We start from the raw sequence: 16,407 nt of genomic DNA, 5'->3' as shown, positions 1-16,407 counted from the left end.
TACTCTTTTCCTAGTGTCCCAATTCTTCCCTGGCAAAATATCTAAATTGTTTTTGTTCTGCCCATACACTAAACGTGAAAGAAACATAGGGGGGGTGGCAGGGGGGGACTCGGGAGACACACCCAAAAAGAAGGGGATTTACTCAAAACATCAAAAGACCATACGCAACCATGAGCAAGTGCCAAAGAGAGACGACGAAACCAAATATATATATATATATATATATGAGCTAAAAAATATGCCAAACTCAGTTAGATGATTACGAGCATTGCCTCTTGAGAAAGAGGAGACAAGACGCAACCTATGGACATGCTTCTCATCTTTCCGTGGGATAGAAAGTACCATATTGTTGCAAAGGCAAGGCCAAAAAGTGTCATTTTACAATTGATCGATGGCTACCATAATCTGAGCATTGCCTCTTGAAATCAGATGGAATCTATGGGTTCACAAGGGCCTATGGGAGATAGTTGAGCAGAAGCCCGAATGTCCCAAGAACTCGATCCATTGGCATGCTGCCTGGGCGACCCATCACTCCGAGGCACATTTGGCATTGATACGCACCATTACAAAGGAGGTCTCTCTAGCAATACAAACATTGACTAGTGCTAAATTGGAGGATCTCTATGCCCCGGATTTTGCTATGCAAACCTCACTTTGCAATGTCAACTATACAGTCTCGAAATCCCCACATGGATTCTCATGCAGCTGTTCTTAATGAAGGCCAAGGTCATCCGTGACCATCTTCTAGAGCAATGGGTGCTGCCTTATCCTCTCTTCAATTTGGCTGCCCTTATTCTCACGAAGCTTCCCCCTGAGCCTGGAGGAGGAATCAATGCTCCTGTCAAAGGGTAAGCTTCAGGTAACTCCACGTGGTGATCACGCACTTTCAATAGTGCAGAAGAAAGGATGGAGCTAGTGCTATTCATGCGTAAATAGAGGACATCTGGCCAAAGATTGCCGATCAAAGAACAAGTGAAATTTAAAAGACAAGGACGAGACTGATGATCCTATGGCAACCCTTGCTCAAAATACTCAGATTGTTCCTGTTTTCGAGCACTAAGGTATGGATCCCCCACATGCCACAGCCAAAGAGGGCTTGTGGGCAGGAGAGCGGGCTGACTACAGCTCCACAAACCAGTATCTAGCAGGCAAGGAAGGCTCAGGTCACACAGCTATGAACGAGATGTGTTCACCAGTTCATTGCTTATTAGCTACAGAGACTATGGACAAGATGTGTTCCGAGTTCATTGATCGGGATTCTGGACGTGATGTGTTCACCAAAGGATGTTGGGAGTGGTCTGTTCCATAGCTCATCATTTTTCCCTTGGAATTCACTGCACACTTGCATGGGAAATCAAAGAAATGCAGCTCTCTTTACATTGCATTTTGCTTCGAGGATCCAAGCTATCAAGTGGTGATTCCACTATTTGCGATGCTGGACGGTCCATGGTTGCATCTTCCTCTGCTTTCCTCTTCAACATATGTAGTCACTATGAGCTGCAAAGAGGGTATTAAAGATTAGGGTATTAAAGATTAGGGTATTAGAGATTAGGGCATCTCATCGAGTGAGGGCTTGTGCCTGTTGGAGGTCAAAATCTCCTAATGTCACCTAGCGAGAGAGGGCCTTGCTTGTGGGTGTGCCTGCCCAATGTGAGGCTAGGGTAGGATGAGCGAGGGCCTGTGTTGTGGGTGTGTCTGCCCCCGTGAGGGTAGTCTACGGTAGGTACTGCGTGGTCCTCTTGGGCCCCTTGTTGGTCCACATGATGTCCCATGGCAGCCCTTGTGTAGGCACATCTCGCTGCGCATTGGGGAGGCCTAGATACTGGGCCAATAGGGCTGTTTTGGCAGGCCCTAGCAGCTGCCTATATACTGAGGGAGGCATGCTGGTCGGCCCATGGGAGGGCAGCAGGGGTCAGCCCTAGAGGAGGACCAGTCGGTCCATGTGACACAGGGGACCAGCCCCTTGGAGGCTAGGCGAAGGTGCGTCAGCCCACTCTCCTTGCTGGTCGGCTATCTAGGGCAGGGGGTCAGCCATATGCTCCCCTGCTGGTCGGTTCTTTAGGGAGCTCGAGCAGTCCTTCCAGCCCCAGTTGTGCATCTTTTGAAGCAGGTTGTGGAGCAGTTCCTCCACACCAGTGTGCAGCTCCTTGTGGAGGTTGTTGAGTGGTGGTGTTCAGCTCTAGAGAAGCCTGTTGTGCACAGGTTTTCTCCCAGGTGTAGTGGGTCTTTTCCAGAGATCACTTGCAGTTCTCTTGTTTCCTTCTCTCCCTCTCAGTGTGGTGTGTCACGTGTGTGGGAGGCTCTCTCTCTCTCTCTCTCTCTCTCTCTCTCTCTTTTCTGTTCATTCTGTTGTCTCACATGGTATCAGAGCCACAGTTGGCTTGAGACCCTAGGAGCGGAGGGAGTGCTGAGCCAGCACACATAGAGGAGGTTTAGGGTGCTGTCCAGAGGTGTCTTCAAGGAGGAGCGTGTGCGAGAAGTGGACTGTTCGGCGGGTGCACAGCAAGGGGTGACTTTGAAGGGTGTTTTCAGATCAGAGAGGTCTTCCCAAGGGACAGATAGCAAGGACATTGGGCTGTCAGCCCCCTCATCCTCTTCTCCAGCCCTCTCCTTTCTTCAACCTTCTTTCCCCTTCTATCCCATCCACCTCTTTCAGTTCAGCTTCCTCTTCACTCCGACATGGAGACTTTGTCCGAGATGGTAGAGAACAAGACTAGAATTCCAGTTCTGCCCACGTTCCCAGTTGACCATTAGTTGGATGGGCTCAATAACGGCGTCTGGCGGTCATGATGGAGTCTATGTTAGAGTCATACGATCTGGCAGATTTCATATTGATAGGTGTTGCTCGACCAGATCCCCTTGCGTCAAATCTTGGCATCCTGGAGTATGAGGCTGAGACCCTTTCAGCTCTGGGACTGTGTCAATGCTAGGGTAAGATTGTTCATTTTTCTTAATTGTACTCCTCAAGTGATTAATCAAAATTCACGTGAAGCACATGATAGTGTCCAAGAGTATATGGGAGCATTTGGTGTCCCTGTATAACCGAACCTCTCCCATGAAGAGGGTTTCCCTGGAAGTCCAGTTCCAGTTGTTGAATCCCAAGAAGTCTACAGGAACTTCAACAGGAGATCCTCCAAGCAGGGAAGCAGATATTACCCAAGGACATGGCCATAACTCAACTATCCCAGTTATCCTCTCAATATGGGGCCTTCTATTAGTCCTTGATCACAAGTGGCAGGATGAATGAGTTGACTTGGGAGGAACTGGTCCCGATGGTGCTTGACTAGGAGCGCTTTGTAGATCATACCTATGAGGATCAGCCTAAGGCTTTGCCAGCTGAGCAAAAAGGCAGAAAGCAGTTGACAGCTGAGGAACGAGAAGCACTCAAGGCATCCCGTACGTGCAACCGATGTGGCTAGAAAGGTCATTATTGGCGGCAATGTCCCCAAAAGAATGGTAACCAGTTGGCCAATAGTGTTACCGCCCTGACAATGTATACTCCAACCTTCTAGTAGCACGAGGCAGGATGCACTGCCAGTAGTTTTCTGGATCCAAAGGGAGGATTGCTTGCTTGTTGTGGTAACGGGACCTGCCAATCTAGTGCAAGGGGAAGGGAGTCGTTTGTTTGAGCAGGCTTTCAAGCAGGACCTCGAGCCACAAGGAGTTGTTCCCGCTGACTCAGGTGGCAGTATGTTACAAGTATGTATTTGTTTGGACATTATGACCTTGCAGATCCAGAGGGAGTCTCCTAGTCTTCTACTGCAGCTATTGTCTGATGGTGCTGGAGATCCGGATGGGTCAGCAAATTGCCAGTGCGGGAATCCAGACACAGTTGATTGACAAGCTCCTGCGAGCCCCCCTCCCTCCCTTCCGCAGCCTCTACCTCCCTACCCTCCTCCGCCTCTCTCCCTCGCCCCCTCGCCCTCGCCTTACCCGCTCACCCTCGCCGCACACCCTCACCCCTCGCCTCATCCCGCCTCCACGCCCTCACCCCTCGCCCCTCGCCTCACCTCTCGCCTCGCCCCTCGCCCTCACCCCCCCGCCCCTCGCCTTGCCCCTCGCCTCACCCCTCCGCCCGCCCCTCGCCTTGCCCCCTCGTCTCACCCCTCCGCCTCGCCTCGCCTCGCCTCGCCCCTCGCCTCGCCCCCGCCCCTCGCCTCACCCCTCGCCCCTCTGCCCTTCCGCCCTGCCCTCACCCTTCACCCCCCCGCCCTCCGCCCTCGCCCTCCACCCCCCTTCGCCCCTCCGCCCTCCGCCCTCGCCCCTCGCCTTCACCCCTCCGCCCCCCGCCCTCGCCTCCGCCGCCGTCCCTCTCCCTCGCCTCGACCTCCGCCCTCCGCTCTCGCCTCCGACTTCTGCCCTCCGCCCCCTTCCGCCTTCCACCTCCGCCCCCGCCTTCGCCTCCGCTTTCCCCCGCCCGCCTCGATTCGTCTCACCTCATCCTCTTCCGTCACACCCAGGCTCCATCCCTCGTCTATCTCCCCCCCCTTTTTTTGTGGCAGCCTCTTCTTCATCGGAGGTCTCGTAGTTTGTCTTGGCGATATGGCGGCTCCCTACCCGAAACCGGAGGCCCAGCTGGACCCTCCCTCTCCAGATGCCTACCGCGTGATCTTGACAGAGCAACAGTCGTCTCGGGTACAACAGGTTGCCAATGACTTTGCCCTTACTTCTGTCTATGGCAGAGTCATTAGACACTCTCCCTCCAGATCAGCCATCAGGGACTGGCTCCAGTCCACCCTCATGCTAGAGGATAGCCACATCGAGGAGGTGGCCCTTATGGAAAGGGGCATCTTCTGGCTTAAACTCTCCACTGCGAAAGCTGCGAGCAACCTAATTGCTGGTTCCCCCACATCTGTGGATGGAAAGATCATCATGATAGTCCCTTGGTACCGTGGTTTCAGCACAGCGGACTTTGATGCTCGTTTCCGCATACCTCGCCACCCAGTGACGCTAGTTTTTCCAGGCCTTGCTGCTGAGTTGCGGCCGATAGTCAGGGACCTGGGTTCCCACTTTGGCTGGGTGATGCATGACACTTTCGTCGACGCGGTTACTGCGGCAGGAGCGCCCCGAGTCCGTGTGGCTGTGGCAGACCCTACAACTCTCCCTGCAGTGATTGAGATCGTGACAGATGCTGGCAGCATTACTCAAAGCATGGTAGTCACAGGACAGCCAGGCCAGTGCCTGAGGTGTCACGGCTTTGGGCACCTGGCTGCTGCTTGTCCACGATTCTCCAGCTCCTCTCGGCCCCCCCCGCCCCCTCCCCCCCCAGGGCAACCACGTCAGGAGGAGCAGAGGCAGCCAGAGTCCGGTCCAGAAGTGGCTGGCGGCTGGACAGAGGTCAGAAGGAAAAGAGGAATGAATAAGAAGATTTCTGACAAAGGCAAGGAGGCAGAGGTTACCCAACCTGCATTAGCGCCTCAGAGACCTGACAGGCAGCCGCCCCAGGGTCCTGGGAGAGCCTCTTCTTCGACTGTAGCCCGCCCTCCGCAGCCTCAGGTCCCCCTTTCTTCCGCTCCCCAGCCCCCTTCCACTCAGCCCCAGCCCCTTCCCACTCAGCCCCAGCCCCTTCCCCAGCCGCAGGCCCCTCTTCCCGACCCGCAGCATCAGCCCCCGCCTCTTCCTCTTCAGCCCCCGCCTCTTCCTACTCAGCCCCAGTCCCAGTTTCAGCCCCATCGCCCCTCCCCCACCCCTCTCAGCTCTCCTGCAGTGTCAGCTGCACCGATGGTTCCTCAGTCGCGGGTAGCCCCCACTCCCCCTCCGCCCCCCCCCCGCTAGTCGCTTTCGTGGAGTTTGAGTTGCCTACCCCTCAGCCTCCTTCCCCTTCCCCACCCCAGGCAGGGCACCCCGAGTCTACACCACCCCTGGAGCAGTCTTCCCTGTCTGCTAGCCCGACCCCCTCAGTTGCAGATTCTGGCGGGCCTCAGCTTCAGGAGAGAGAGCTTCCTCGCGACTTCTACAGATCTGGTCCCTGGGATTACTTGGATGTGGCCGACCTTGGGACCTTCCCTGCTTGCCTCGACATCAGTATCTTCCTGCTCCGTAAAGGGGCGGATGGGAAGATCGCAGCCTTGGCCCCGAGGGATGGCCCTAGCTTTGCTTTCACCTTTCTCAGCGACGGCACCGAGACTTGGACAGACGACTCGGTTTGGGAGGCTCTCAGAGAGCAGACGCACGCTCAGATTTGCTCCTGGATAGGCCCGTCGGGAGGACAGCTTCTCGAGACTCAGTGGTCCGAGGGTGACGTGCGCCTGCGGTGGCGTTGCGCCGCCAAGCGCTTCAGATTGATTGTGATCCTCAGGCCCCCTCTGTCGTGGCCCCTTCCCCAGGATGTCAGAGCCTGGACTCCTCAGAAACTCCGAGCCTTCTACGGGATGACTACCTCAGAGATCTAGAGTTGGCTCGAGAAAGCGTTTGTCCATGGCACTAAAGGTCTCACACCTTTGTTAAGAGGTTTGAAGAACGGGCAGGACGACCCCGCCTCCCCCTCCAAACCCTCTCAAAAGCGTCAGCGCCTTCATTTCGAAATGTCAGCTTCTTCATCGACATCAGCCGCGAGCAGACAGTTGTTCGCAGCCTACCAGTCCTCATCATGAGCTTACACCTTGTCTCCTGGAACATGAACGAGTTTCATTCTTCTGGCACCCGTGGTCCTAGGAAGCTTATCTTGAGACAGAAACTTCAGCCAGCAGTGATTGGTCGCTTGGATATACTCCTGCTCCAGGAGCATAAGCTTTCAACGGCTCATTCCCTTAGCTGCGGGAAGATCCTCCCTGGACGCTCTCACACTTATTGGGAGCCCTCGATCGGTGCACAGGGGAGGAGTGGCGGTGTCTGTACTTCCGTTTGCAAGTCGTTTGCCCGGGAGTTTTTGGTCATGGTACGTTGATCCCAGGCCATGCACTTTGGGTTGGCCTAGAGTTGGAGGGCTCCAAACTAGGAATCCTCAACATCTATGCACCCACAGACCTCCGATGCAGAGCTACTTTCTGGAGAACACTCACAGAGATTCTCCCAGACATGGATTCATGGATTGTTGAGGTGACTTCAACAATCTGGAGACTTTGGAGGACCAGCAGGGCAGAGGACCAGAGTTTACAGGTATAGCTCAGGCAGAGCAGTCCGCTTGGGACTCCTTTATCTTCACAACAGGAGGTAGGGACAGCTGGAGAGACCCGTCCTTCCGCCGATGGCACGGGAGCTTGGACTTCTCGTGGGGCTTCCGCAGGGAAGGAGGCAGACTCCTGGAGAGACTGGACAGATTTTATGTCAGTGATTGGGCCATCAGCAGAGGTGGTCAGGTGGGTATAGTGCCAGGGACGACACTCTCCGACCACGTGCCTGTGCTCTTATCACTAGACTCGGCAGCTCAGTCCCTTCCTCCCCGTTCGTGCAAGATTCCCGATTCCATCTTCTCTAGGGAGGAGATGCGCAGCAGGATCGGTAGCCTTTGGGACAGAGATTGGGGCAAGTGCGTGGATCTGGTAGAGTCGGTGGCGCAGGCTTTGCAGGAGTCCAGCCAGATTTGCCAGCTCGCAGCCCTTCGGATTCGCCAGGAGTGGTGGGGCAGAGAGAGAGCTCTGCGTAGGGACATCGCCTCCATTCAGCGACTCCAGTAGGCAGCTCCGGGTTCGGAGGAGCTTCGGATCCAGGCCCTTCGAGCCAGAGCCCTTCTTGAGGAGACTCTCCAGCGCCGCTCAGAATTTTCTTATCACGCCTCCCTCTCCGCCCACCCAGCGGCCCAGTTGGTATGCTCAGGGTATCTCCAGGCTATTTTTGCAGGCCTTTTGGAAGGCCTTGTGGGAGAGCTGGCGGCCGCGGAAGATTTCCTACTTCCTTTGGCTACTCGCCCACAAGGGTCTTCCAGTGGGGAGCTTGTTGCGGCAGGTTGGTCAGGATGGACTTTGTCAGATCTGTCATGAGGACGAGGAGTCACCAAAACACTGCCTGTGGAGCTGCACTCGCGCCCAGGAAGTGTGGAGGTGGACCTTCGGGATCCTTACTCGCGCAGTACCGGAGCTAGGTTTGATCACTTGGGGTGCGTTCTGCTGGTGCAGCACCACACCTGGCTTTCATCAGTTGTTCAAGGCAGGCCCACAGGACCCCATGTTCCTTATCACACAGGGGACTTGAGGGCCGCTAGAGGGCTTTCCGCCGCACCTGGCAGAGGCTGATACAGGATCTCAGGAGAGGCAGCCAGTCTGGGAGATTATTAGCAGCATCGCTGGATGGCACATTTGGACCTCGCGCTGTGCGCAGATCCTCGGTGGCACCTCTCTATCGACTGCCCAGGTCATGACCGACATCTGGAGTGAGATTATACACACGCTCAGAGGCCAGTGGGACCAGATACAGGGAGATTCCCGGGCTGGCCGGGAGAAGCGGAGACGTTTCCTCCGTGATTGGGATACGCAGGGCCTCTTCTTCAAGCATACTTCTCAGGGCCTTCAGTGGCGCTATTCACCACCTCTCTGGCTGTCCATTCACACTCGCCTGATCCCTCCGTGAGAGAGAGCTTTCTGTTTCCTTTTAGGGCTGCGTCCGATTTGTGAGCGCAGCCCCGTCAGCTGCAAAACTGACCTCTTTTTGTATCTTGTTTTCGAAGTAATATAATCAGCACTGTTTTTTCGGAAAAAAAAAAAACAGTTGATTGATCCTTGTGAGCTGTTATATGCCCGTTGTCATTGGAGCACTGAAGTTCATCGATCTTGCGACCGTGTACCACTTTGGATTTGAGAGGGGGCTTCAGAGTGATCTACCTAGCTCTGAGATACAGGTGCCCATGCAGGGAAGCAGACCTTGCACAGGTGGCAGTATCAGTTGGATTATTGTTTCAGTACCTTTTGTTGGAGTGATACCAGCAGTTGGATTGCTGTACCAGATGACCCAGTCACCAGTGTACCAGTACCAGACCAGAGGAGTGTACCCAGCACCTGTGGCTTGGGAGCCACAATTCCAGGTTTCCAGTGGTCGTGCTAGGGCAGTTTGCACCAAGAGGGGGCTTCTTTGACAGTACTTGTGGCAGTCTTCAATGATGGAGAATCACACAATGGTTTTTCCAAGTGGCACACCCAGCTCCCTAGCATCTCTGTTCCATCCAGGAGCTGAGAGGGGGTGTTGGAGGTCAACATCTCCTAATGTCACCTACAGAGAGAGGGCCTTGCTTGTGGGTGTGCCCGCCCAGTGTGAGGCTAGGGTAGGATGAGCAAGGGCCTGTGTTGTGGGTGTTCCCGCCCCCGTGAGGGTAGTCCAGGGTAGGTACTGCATGGTCCTCCTAGGCCCCTTGTTGGTCTACATGCTGTCCCATGGAAGCCCTTGTGTAGGCACATCTTGCTGCGCACTTGGGAGGCCTAGAGGCTGGGCCAGTAGGGCTGTTTTGGCAGGCCCTAGCAACCCCCTATATACTGAGGGAGGCATGTTGGTCGGCCCATGCGAGGGCAGCAGGGGTCGGCCCTAGAGGAGGGCCAGTCAGCCCATGTGACACAGGGGACCAGCCCCTTATGTAGGGCAGAGGTGGGGCGTCCCACCCTCCTTGCTGGTCGGCTATCTAGGGCAGGGGGTCGGCCATATGCCCCCCTGCTGGTCGGTTCTTTAGGAAGGGGCTGGGGGCTATTTATAAGCCCTCCCCTCGGCCCTCATTCCTCACTAGCTGGAGCAGTACTTCCAGCCCCGTAGTGCATCAGCTGGATCAGTCCTTCCAGCCCCGGTTGTGCATCTTTTGGAGCAGGTTGTGGAGCAGTTCTTCCAAACCATTGTTCAGCTCCTTGTGGAGGTTGTTGAGCGGTTGTGTTCAGCTCTAGAGCAGCCTGTTGTGCAGAGGTTTTCCCCCAGGTATAGCGCGGCTTTTTCCAGAGATCACTTGCAGCTCTCTTGTTTCCTTCTCCCTTTCAGTGTGGTGTGTGTGTGAGGCGTTCTCTCTCTCTCTTTTCTGTTCATTTCCACTCTCACAGTGCCCGCCAAGACAAAAGTCAGATTTCCAATTAGTTTGGGGTCTTATTCCAGCTAGATCTAGGGCGTGTTTCCCAAGTAATGGGGCCAGATTAGAGCGGCTGATCAAAGCACTAGGGTTGGCTGAACCCTAGTTGGGTCAACCGGCTACTATGGTCCGGTCAACCGGCCTGACCTAGGTCAGCTAACTAGGCTTGAGTCGGCTGTTGCCTGCTCTAGGGTGGGCGGCCACTGCAACCCCTTGTGTCAGCTGTTCAGCTGCACTATATATAGGCCTCTCCTCCTCTGTTTGGTGTACCCACTTCCACTCACACTATATAGGCCTCTCCTCCTCTGTTTGGTGTACCCACTTCCACACACACACAATAGTTCCTATGCACTATATCAATGCACCTTGCCTCATCTCTGGCTTCCAATCTTTCTCTCTCTTGCTATCACATGTTTCACGCTTCATGTGCAATGTTTGATAGAATATAGTATTAAAGCCAAATCAATCTTGGAACTCGATTGGGTCTAAGGTTAATGGTAGCCTAACCCAGAGTTCATCGTAGCCAAGGTTTAGACTAGACTAACCCACTATAGGTGATGACCAAGGGCTAGAGCTTCAGTCTAACCTTGGGTCTGGATTAACCTAAGGTTGAGACTCGGACTACCGTTGATGAGTTTTAGATCGTATGGATGGAGCTGGTCCAATAAGGACAAAGTTAATCCAGGAAAAACATGCTACTTTGGGAAAGCTAAGGAAAGGAAGGCAAGCTTACGCATGGCTTCTAAAAGTTAGGGGCAAATACTCCAAGGACTCAACATCCAGTGGTGTCCAAGAGAGGGATTTGTTGGCCTTGGAGTTGTCGAAGGGGCATGTTGTATGGGATGTATCTACCAATAAATAGGATATCGTTGCAATTTATCTTTTCACTATACCTGTATGTGCATACTACCGAATGAAGGAGGCCCGCTACTTAAAAAGGGAGATCTTCTGTCTCTTTTCTTTTTAATTGTTTTAGATTTGGGTTGCATTTTAGTATCTGGGATTTACATACACTCAGAGCAAGCCCACCAAAGGATTATGAATGGCAAATATACAAAAGGAAACAATACAAAGTCTCCAGCCTCTATCCTATACTAGTTAAAAATTTTATGGTTCAGGAGCGTTAGGGTCCCTATCTAAGGGCGACATCAACCCACCCAAGTAATCCAATAGAACAAATTAAAGTGATGAAAGCTCAACCTTTCAGTTCACATGTTTCTCACAGTTTTCCCAAAGGTTTACGGTTGGACTTGTCGTATTGGCAAGCAAAATGGAAACCCACCCATCAGGGCGAGTAATGCTCCGTTCGTTTCTATTAAAAATCAAGGCATTGTTGGGATCTCCCCGATATGACTTGAGTATGTAGTTCTATCTCTATTTAAACCGGTGCCTTCTATATATTGATCTTCACAGGTGAGGATCCAATGTTTTTGCACCCTCTAATCGTTGCACTTAGATCTCAGTAACTGCTCACCTAAGTCCACCTAGTGATCTAACTGACCGTTCAGCTAAAAGCGTGGCTTATAAATACGACCACTTGAAGAAATACATAATATATCTTTAATATATCTTGCGCGACAATATTGGATTTTACCTCCCAAAAGGAAGCTACACTACCTCCAGAAAAGACAAAGACATAAAGGCCTATCTCATGCCATTGCCCGAATCTCCATCAACAGGATGGAGTGTAAACCAAAGCCACAAGCCAAAAAACTGGCAGGCTGAAAGGTCGGGCTTTGGACTCCTGTCTGGGTGAGCTGTACTGTCCACAATGTCTGTATTTCGCAGCACAAATTAGGAAAAAATTGCCGCATTGCAATTCCAGAACCATTGAATGTAAATGTACAGCTGTTCTTTCAGCCACGCATTCGGTCACCAAAACATTTGCAATGGGTGTTCAGAGGTTTTTCTCATTCGTGTAAACTCTAAAAGATAGAATTTTTATGAGCTGTAAGACAAAATTAATTAGTCAAACCTTGTCAGGGATTTTACTCTTCGTGTTTTACCATGCACACGAGGAGGGCCAGTGTTGTTCTACCTCTACTCTGCATGAACAGGCTCAAACGAGCTACATGGCCTCAACTCAGCTTTGAGGCCAATGGCACCATAGGATCCCCATGTCCGAGGACAGATACTTTTATACTGCTAGATAGTTGAGGTCTCCATGGAATAAAACCATCAATGTAGAGTTTGATTTGCTAACCAAGGTTTCCTTTGCATCTTGCATCTTCCTTTACCCAATATTCCACAATATTCCAAAAGGCGGCAAGGTCATTCACAGCCTACAAACCAAAATATGTGCTGCACGAGAGTTGGATGACAGATGTTAACACAGACGTAGAGAGAGACGGACCAGACTGCTGTTGCATCTCTCCAAATCGAGAACTTTGATTGCCACGACCTCGTTCAATGGAATGCATTTCGCCTTGTAAACGATGGCGCTAGCACCCTGCCCGACCTCTTCGAGCAAGGTATATGACGAAGCTGCGAGAGGGTACTTTTTTCTCCCTGGGTTCTGCTCCATGTCGGTAATGACGTTATCGCACTGATGTCCCAAAAACTACAGATTTGTGTCGAAAGCTGAAACGGCCATGTATGATTTTGGTCGCCAGAAGTTTCCCAGATGACCACCACCAGATTTGTAACGCCGTCCACGCCTACAGTGGAGGCACCCAACTGAAGCGCCGGCTAAAGTACCGTTGCAGCTCGACAAAAACTTGGACAAAGAATTGCCCAAATAATTGAATCTGCAAAGCTGATCAAAGAACTAAAACTGTGTAATCTTTTTACCCGTGACGTTCGTGACCGACGAGCATCTTTGACGCTACTTGCCGATCTTTTCGACCACAAAACCGTGCCAATCCAGACAACACCTGCAGTCTTACATCTCGACGTCGATCTCCATTGGCCTTCAGAAAAGAGCTCTTTGCTGATTCGGATACACGAGGAAGGATACAGTCTTTCTCGACATGTTCAAGGATCGCCATTCACAAGGAGATGCGAAGAAAAGCAGGCCCCGTGGCTGATGGTGGACCAGGACCGCACGCCACCGGTCGCCAACAGCGGAAATCGACGGGGGGAGAGGGGAGAAGTCTGACTGCAGCAGCCTGTTAGATAAGAGCCTCGTGCTACGTGGATAAGTACGTCACCAACTCCTCAAGTGGTGTGGATGGCATGGGCGAAGGCCCACCATTGTCCACTGGGAAAAGATGGAGGCTGAGTGGCGATTGACGTAGCGACGTGATAGCGACTGAATCCGTTCAAGGGGAGCTCGCAGCACGCGCGTGATCATCGATCCATTGATCCATCACGCCATTGCCTTCTGCTTTTCCAAATTCGCAGCACTGTGACTCGAGCTCAATTATGCGTTCCGAGGGTCAAACGACGGTCCAAGGAGCAGGCTGCCGGAGCAAAGCCCAGCTGCTGCAGGACGCTGTGGAGTCTGGACGAATCTGTTCCCACGTCACCTTCCTCAGAAAAGAAATCACAAAGCTTGGAGACGATACTGGCCTCGGACTGTCGCTGTATGCTTTCACCGGTGGGAGAAATGCGTCTCCTACCGATCGAAAGTCTGCATCCTCATCAACATCCGTAACAAAACTTTGCCAACTGCTGCGACGGTTCCTCCATCCTCCACCAGCCGCAAATCGGATTCTGCTCAATCCGTGAAAAAACCGAGGCTCCCACCACAGATTGCAAAAAGCTGTGAGGAAAGAGGTGAATTTGCGCCTAAAGATGGGAAAGAAAAACTTGCAGGGAAAGGAAGAGCAGGAGGAATCCTCCGATTTGGAAGCGAAGAGGAAGCGTAGGGAGCAACGAAGCGGCGAAGGGGGAAGGAAAAGCAGGAAAATGGGGAAAGGAAAAGGCTAGGAGTGCAGGAAAACCCTAAACGCCATGGAAGCTGAGCTGAAGCTCCAAGCTTGCTCTGTTCTTCTTCTTCTTCTTCTTCTTCTTCTCTTCATGGATCCTTCCCAGCTGCAAGACCCGGTCTGAATAACCCCCGCCCTCCCCCCAACTTTACTTTCCCCTGTGAACGATCCCCTCCTCCCTTGGCCTCCTCACATTGTTTGTGCTTAAATGAGAATAGATAGATACACTAACATCTATAACCTTTGTTGGATCTTTTTAGTACCAATTGTACACTCAACTCACTTCTCCTCCTCAGCCGATATGAATAATTTATTTATTTTTTAGCAAATAGGATGTGTGTGTGTGTGTGTGAAAAGATTTTAATCATCCTCTCACATATCACCAGTGCACCCATTCCCACACAACATATCACCAGTGCACCCATTCCCACATAATATCAAGAGTGTTCTCAACACTGCAAAAAGAGATTGAAGCACATGAGCTGAAGTTGTTGAACTTGAACCAAAATACCAACCAAGCTGTATCAAATTTAAAGAAAAACTGGTTTGAAGCCACAAAAATCAATACTCTTGATGTAGATAAACCATTACTATGGGGTTGCTAGCCCAACTATGAAACACCTCACCCTCCATGTACACATAGACAATTATTTTGGATTACATGAAAACAAAGTGACTAAGAGTATGGTGTTACTCACCCATTACGAAACGGTCACCCTTCATGTACATATAGGATAATTATTTTGGATTACTATAAAAAATAAATCGAGCAATAGTACAAAGTTGGATCTTCCTTATTTTGGATTACTATGAAAAACAAATCAACTAATAGTATGAAGTTGGATTTTCCATTTGAATCATGCCATTACAAGGGAGGACTTTTGAAGACAACACTTGGTAGCTCTTTGTTAACCTACTTTGCATTCCTAGCTCACACCCTATATTTATAATAGAGAAAAGGTGCTCTATCTAGCTTGTGTTTATGTGCATCAAAGTGAGGAAGGATATGTAGGCACTTATAAGTCTTTTTTCGTGTCCTCTATGGGTTGCCATACCACCACCTACCTTAACTTTTGTTCCCATCATTACACCACCACTTACACGTGTTGTTACCTTTACCATGTACCTCATTCATCACCTCTTCTTTTATTGACTCCTAAATGCATGTCCCTCTCTCCATATCTTGCTCACCAACCTTCCCACTCCTTGTTTCAAAGAGAGAAAACGAAGGCAAAAAATATTCCTTTGCGTGTAAACAATCGTTCTTCCACATCCTACTTGAGACTATTTTCCATCCCAATTTATTAAACAACACACTCAACTAATGCATGTGCTAATCTTCCTAAAAAGCCTTTATGATCTCATGTGGATGCACAAGGTTGCATTTAAAACTTGTTAGGAGTGGTGGAGGGAAAGAGCACTCTTCTATAGTGCTTAATGACGACTTTTAGCTTGTCCTAACATGAAAACGACAACGTAGACAAGAAATCCACTCTATATACCAAAGAATGAAATTGAGCAGTCCTATTAGATATGAAAACTTAAACCCTTCGATGTAAAGAATGTGAAAATCTATGCATCACAAAGACCGTGTATGGGTTTTATATTGCATGTATGGAGGGAAAGAGCACTCTTCTATACCGCTTAATGACAACTTTGAACTTGTCATCAAATGAAAAGGGCAACGTCGACAAGAAATCCATTATATGCTCCAAGGAATGAAATCGAGCACTCCTATTAGATATGAAAACTTAACCCCCTTGATGTAAAGAATGTGAAAATCTATGCATCACAAAGACCATGTATGGGTTCTATAATACATGTATAGCTACTATCTAGAAAAGCAATCTTTATGTGTTATACTCTTATCCAAACATCACCAACCAAAGTTTAGGTACGCTTTCAACTATAACTATCTAAATCATTTTACTTAGCGTTGAGATAATGATTTGCCCTTTGTGTTTGGGATCTATTGCTAGCCTCATGCATGTATCATTCAAAAGCTCGCTATTACTATAAAATATCTTCAAAATTACTCAACCTTTTGAATCAATGCAGCACTCGTTTTTCATGACTATATCAAAAGTATAACTAGCTATAGCAATTCAAAAGATCTCCCATAGCTTCTATAGATATTGAAAGGTTGATAGTGAATGCTTTAGCTTTGAGCTTGTGTAGTCTATAAGATCTTAGAATTCTTGTGCATGTGTGTGAGTGCAACTAGAATGCATGGCACATGCATGCATGCTCCCACGTGAATTATGGCATGCTAATTGAAATATGTTGTACACTAATCATGCATGCCTATCGTGTACTCATGGTGCTTTCTTGCTTTTGTTTTCGTATATTTTGAACATGACTTGTCCACATTTTCGAGAGGGATAGCAAAAGCAAAAGAATTTCCGTTGACTTTGAGAATACAAAGATCCATCATCATTACAATATTGATATGTGAAATCATAATTATAATTTCTTGTTCTCTAACTCTTAAGCCCTCATCTCATTCAAGCCAATAATACATATGTATGCTTATGCTAGCTTTTAACTTACATCACGTCATAGTAA

The 16,407-nt window shown here is 50.3% G+C and overlaps 1 protein-coding gene across 1 annotated transcript in view; it reads right to left on the bottom strand.

Annotated features, from left to right (window-relative positions):
• Positions 1–13,931, bottom strand: part of LOC147894764 (uncharacterized) — a 92,552-nt gene extending 78,621 nt beyond the window's left edge. Inside the window, exons 1-2 of the mRNA XM_087385233.1 lie at positions 12,764–13,931; positions 12,327–12,630 (exon numbers count right to left, since the gene is read on the bottom strand). Coding sequence (XP_087241359.1) covers positions 12,327–12,497 — 171 coding nt within the window. The 5' untranslated portion in view covers positions 12,498–12,630; positions 12,764–13,931. The remainder of the gene's footprint in view (positions 1–12,326; positions 12,631–12,763) is intronic.
• Positions 13,932–16,407: the final 2,476 nt, after the last annotated feature.

This window comes from Dipteris shenzhenensis, chromosome 14 (genome assembly GCF_047967505.1).
Source record: "Dipteris shenzhenensis isolate YYH24624 ecotype China chromosome 14, Dip_SZ_1.0, whole genome shotgun sequence".
Taxonomy (NCBI): Eukaryota; Viridiplantae; Streptophyta; class Polypodiopsida; order Gleicheniales; family Dipteridaceae; genus Dipteris; species Dipteris shenzhenensis.
Note: the sequence above shows the minus strand (reverse complement) of the source record. Positions and strands in the feature narration are given on the sequence as shown.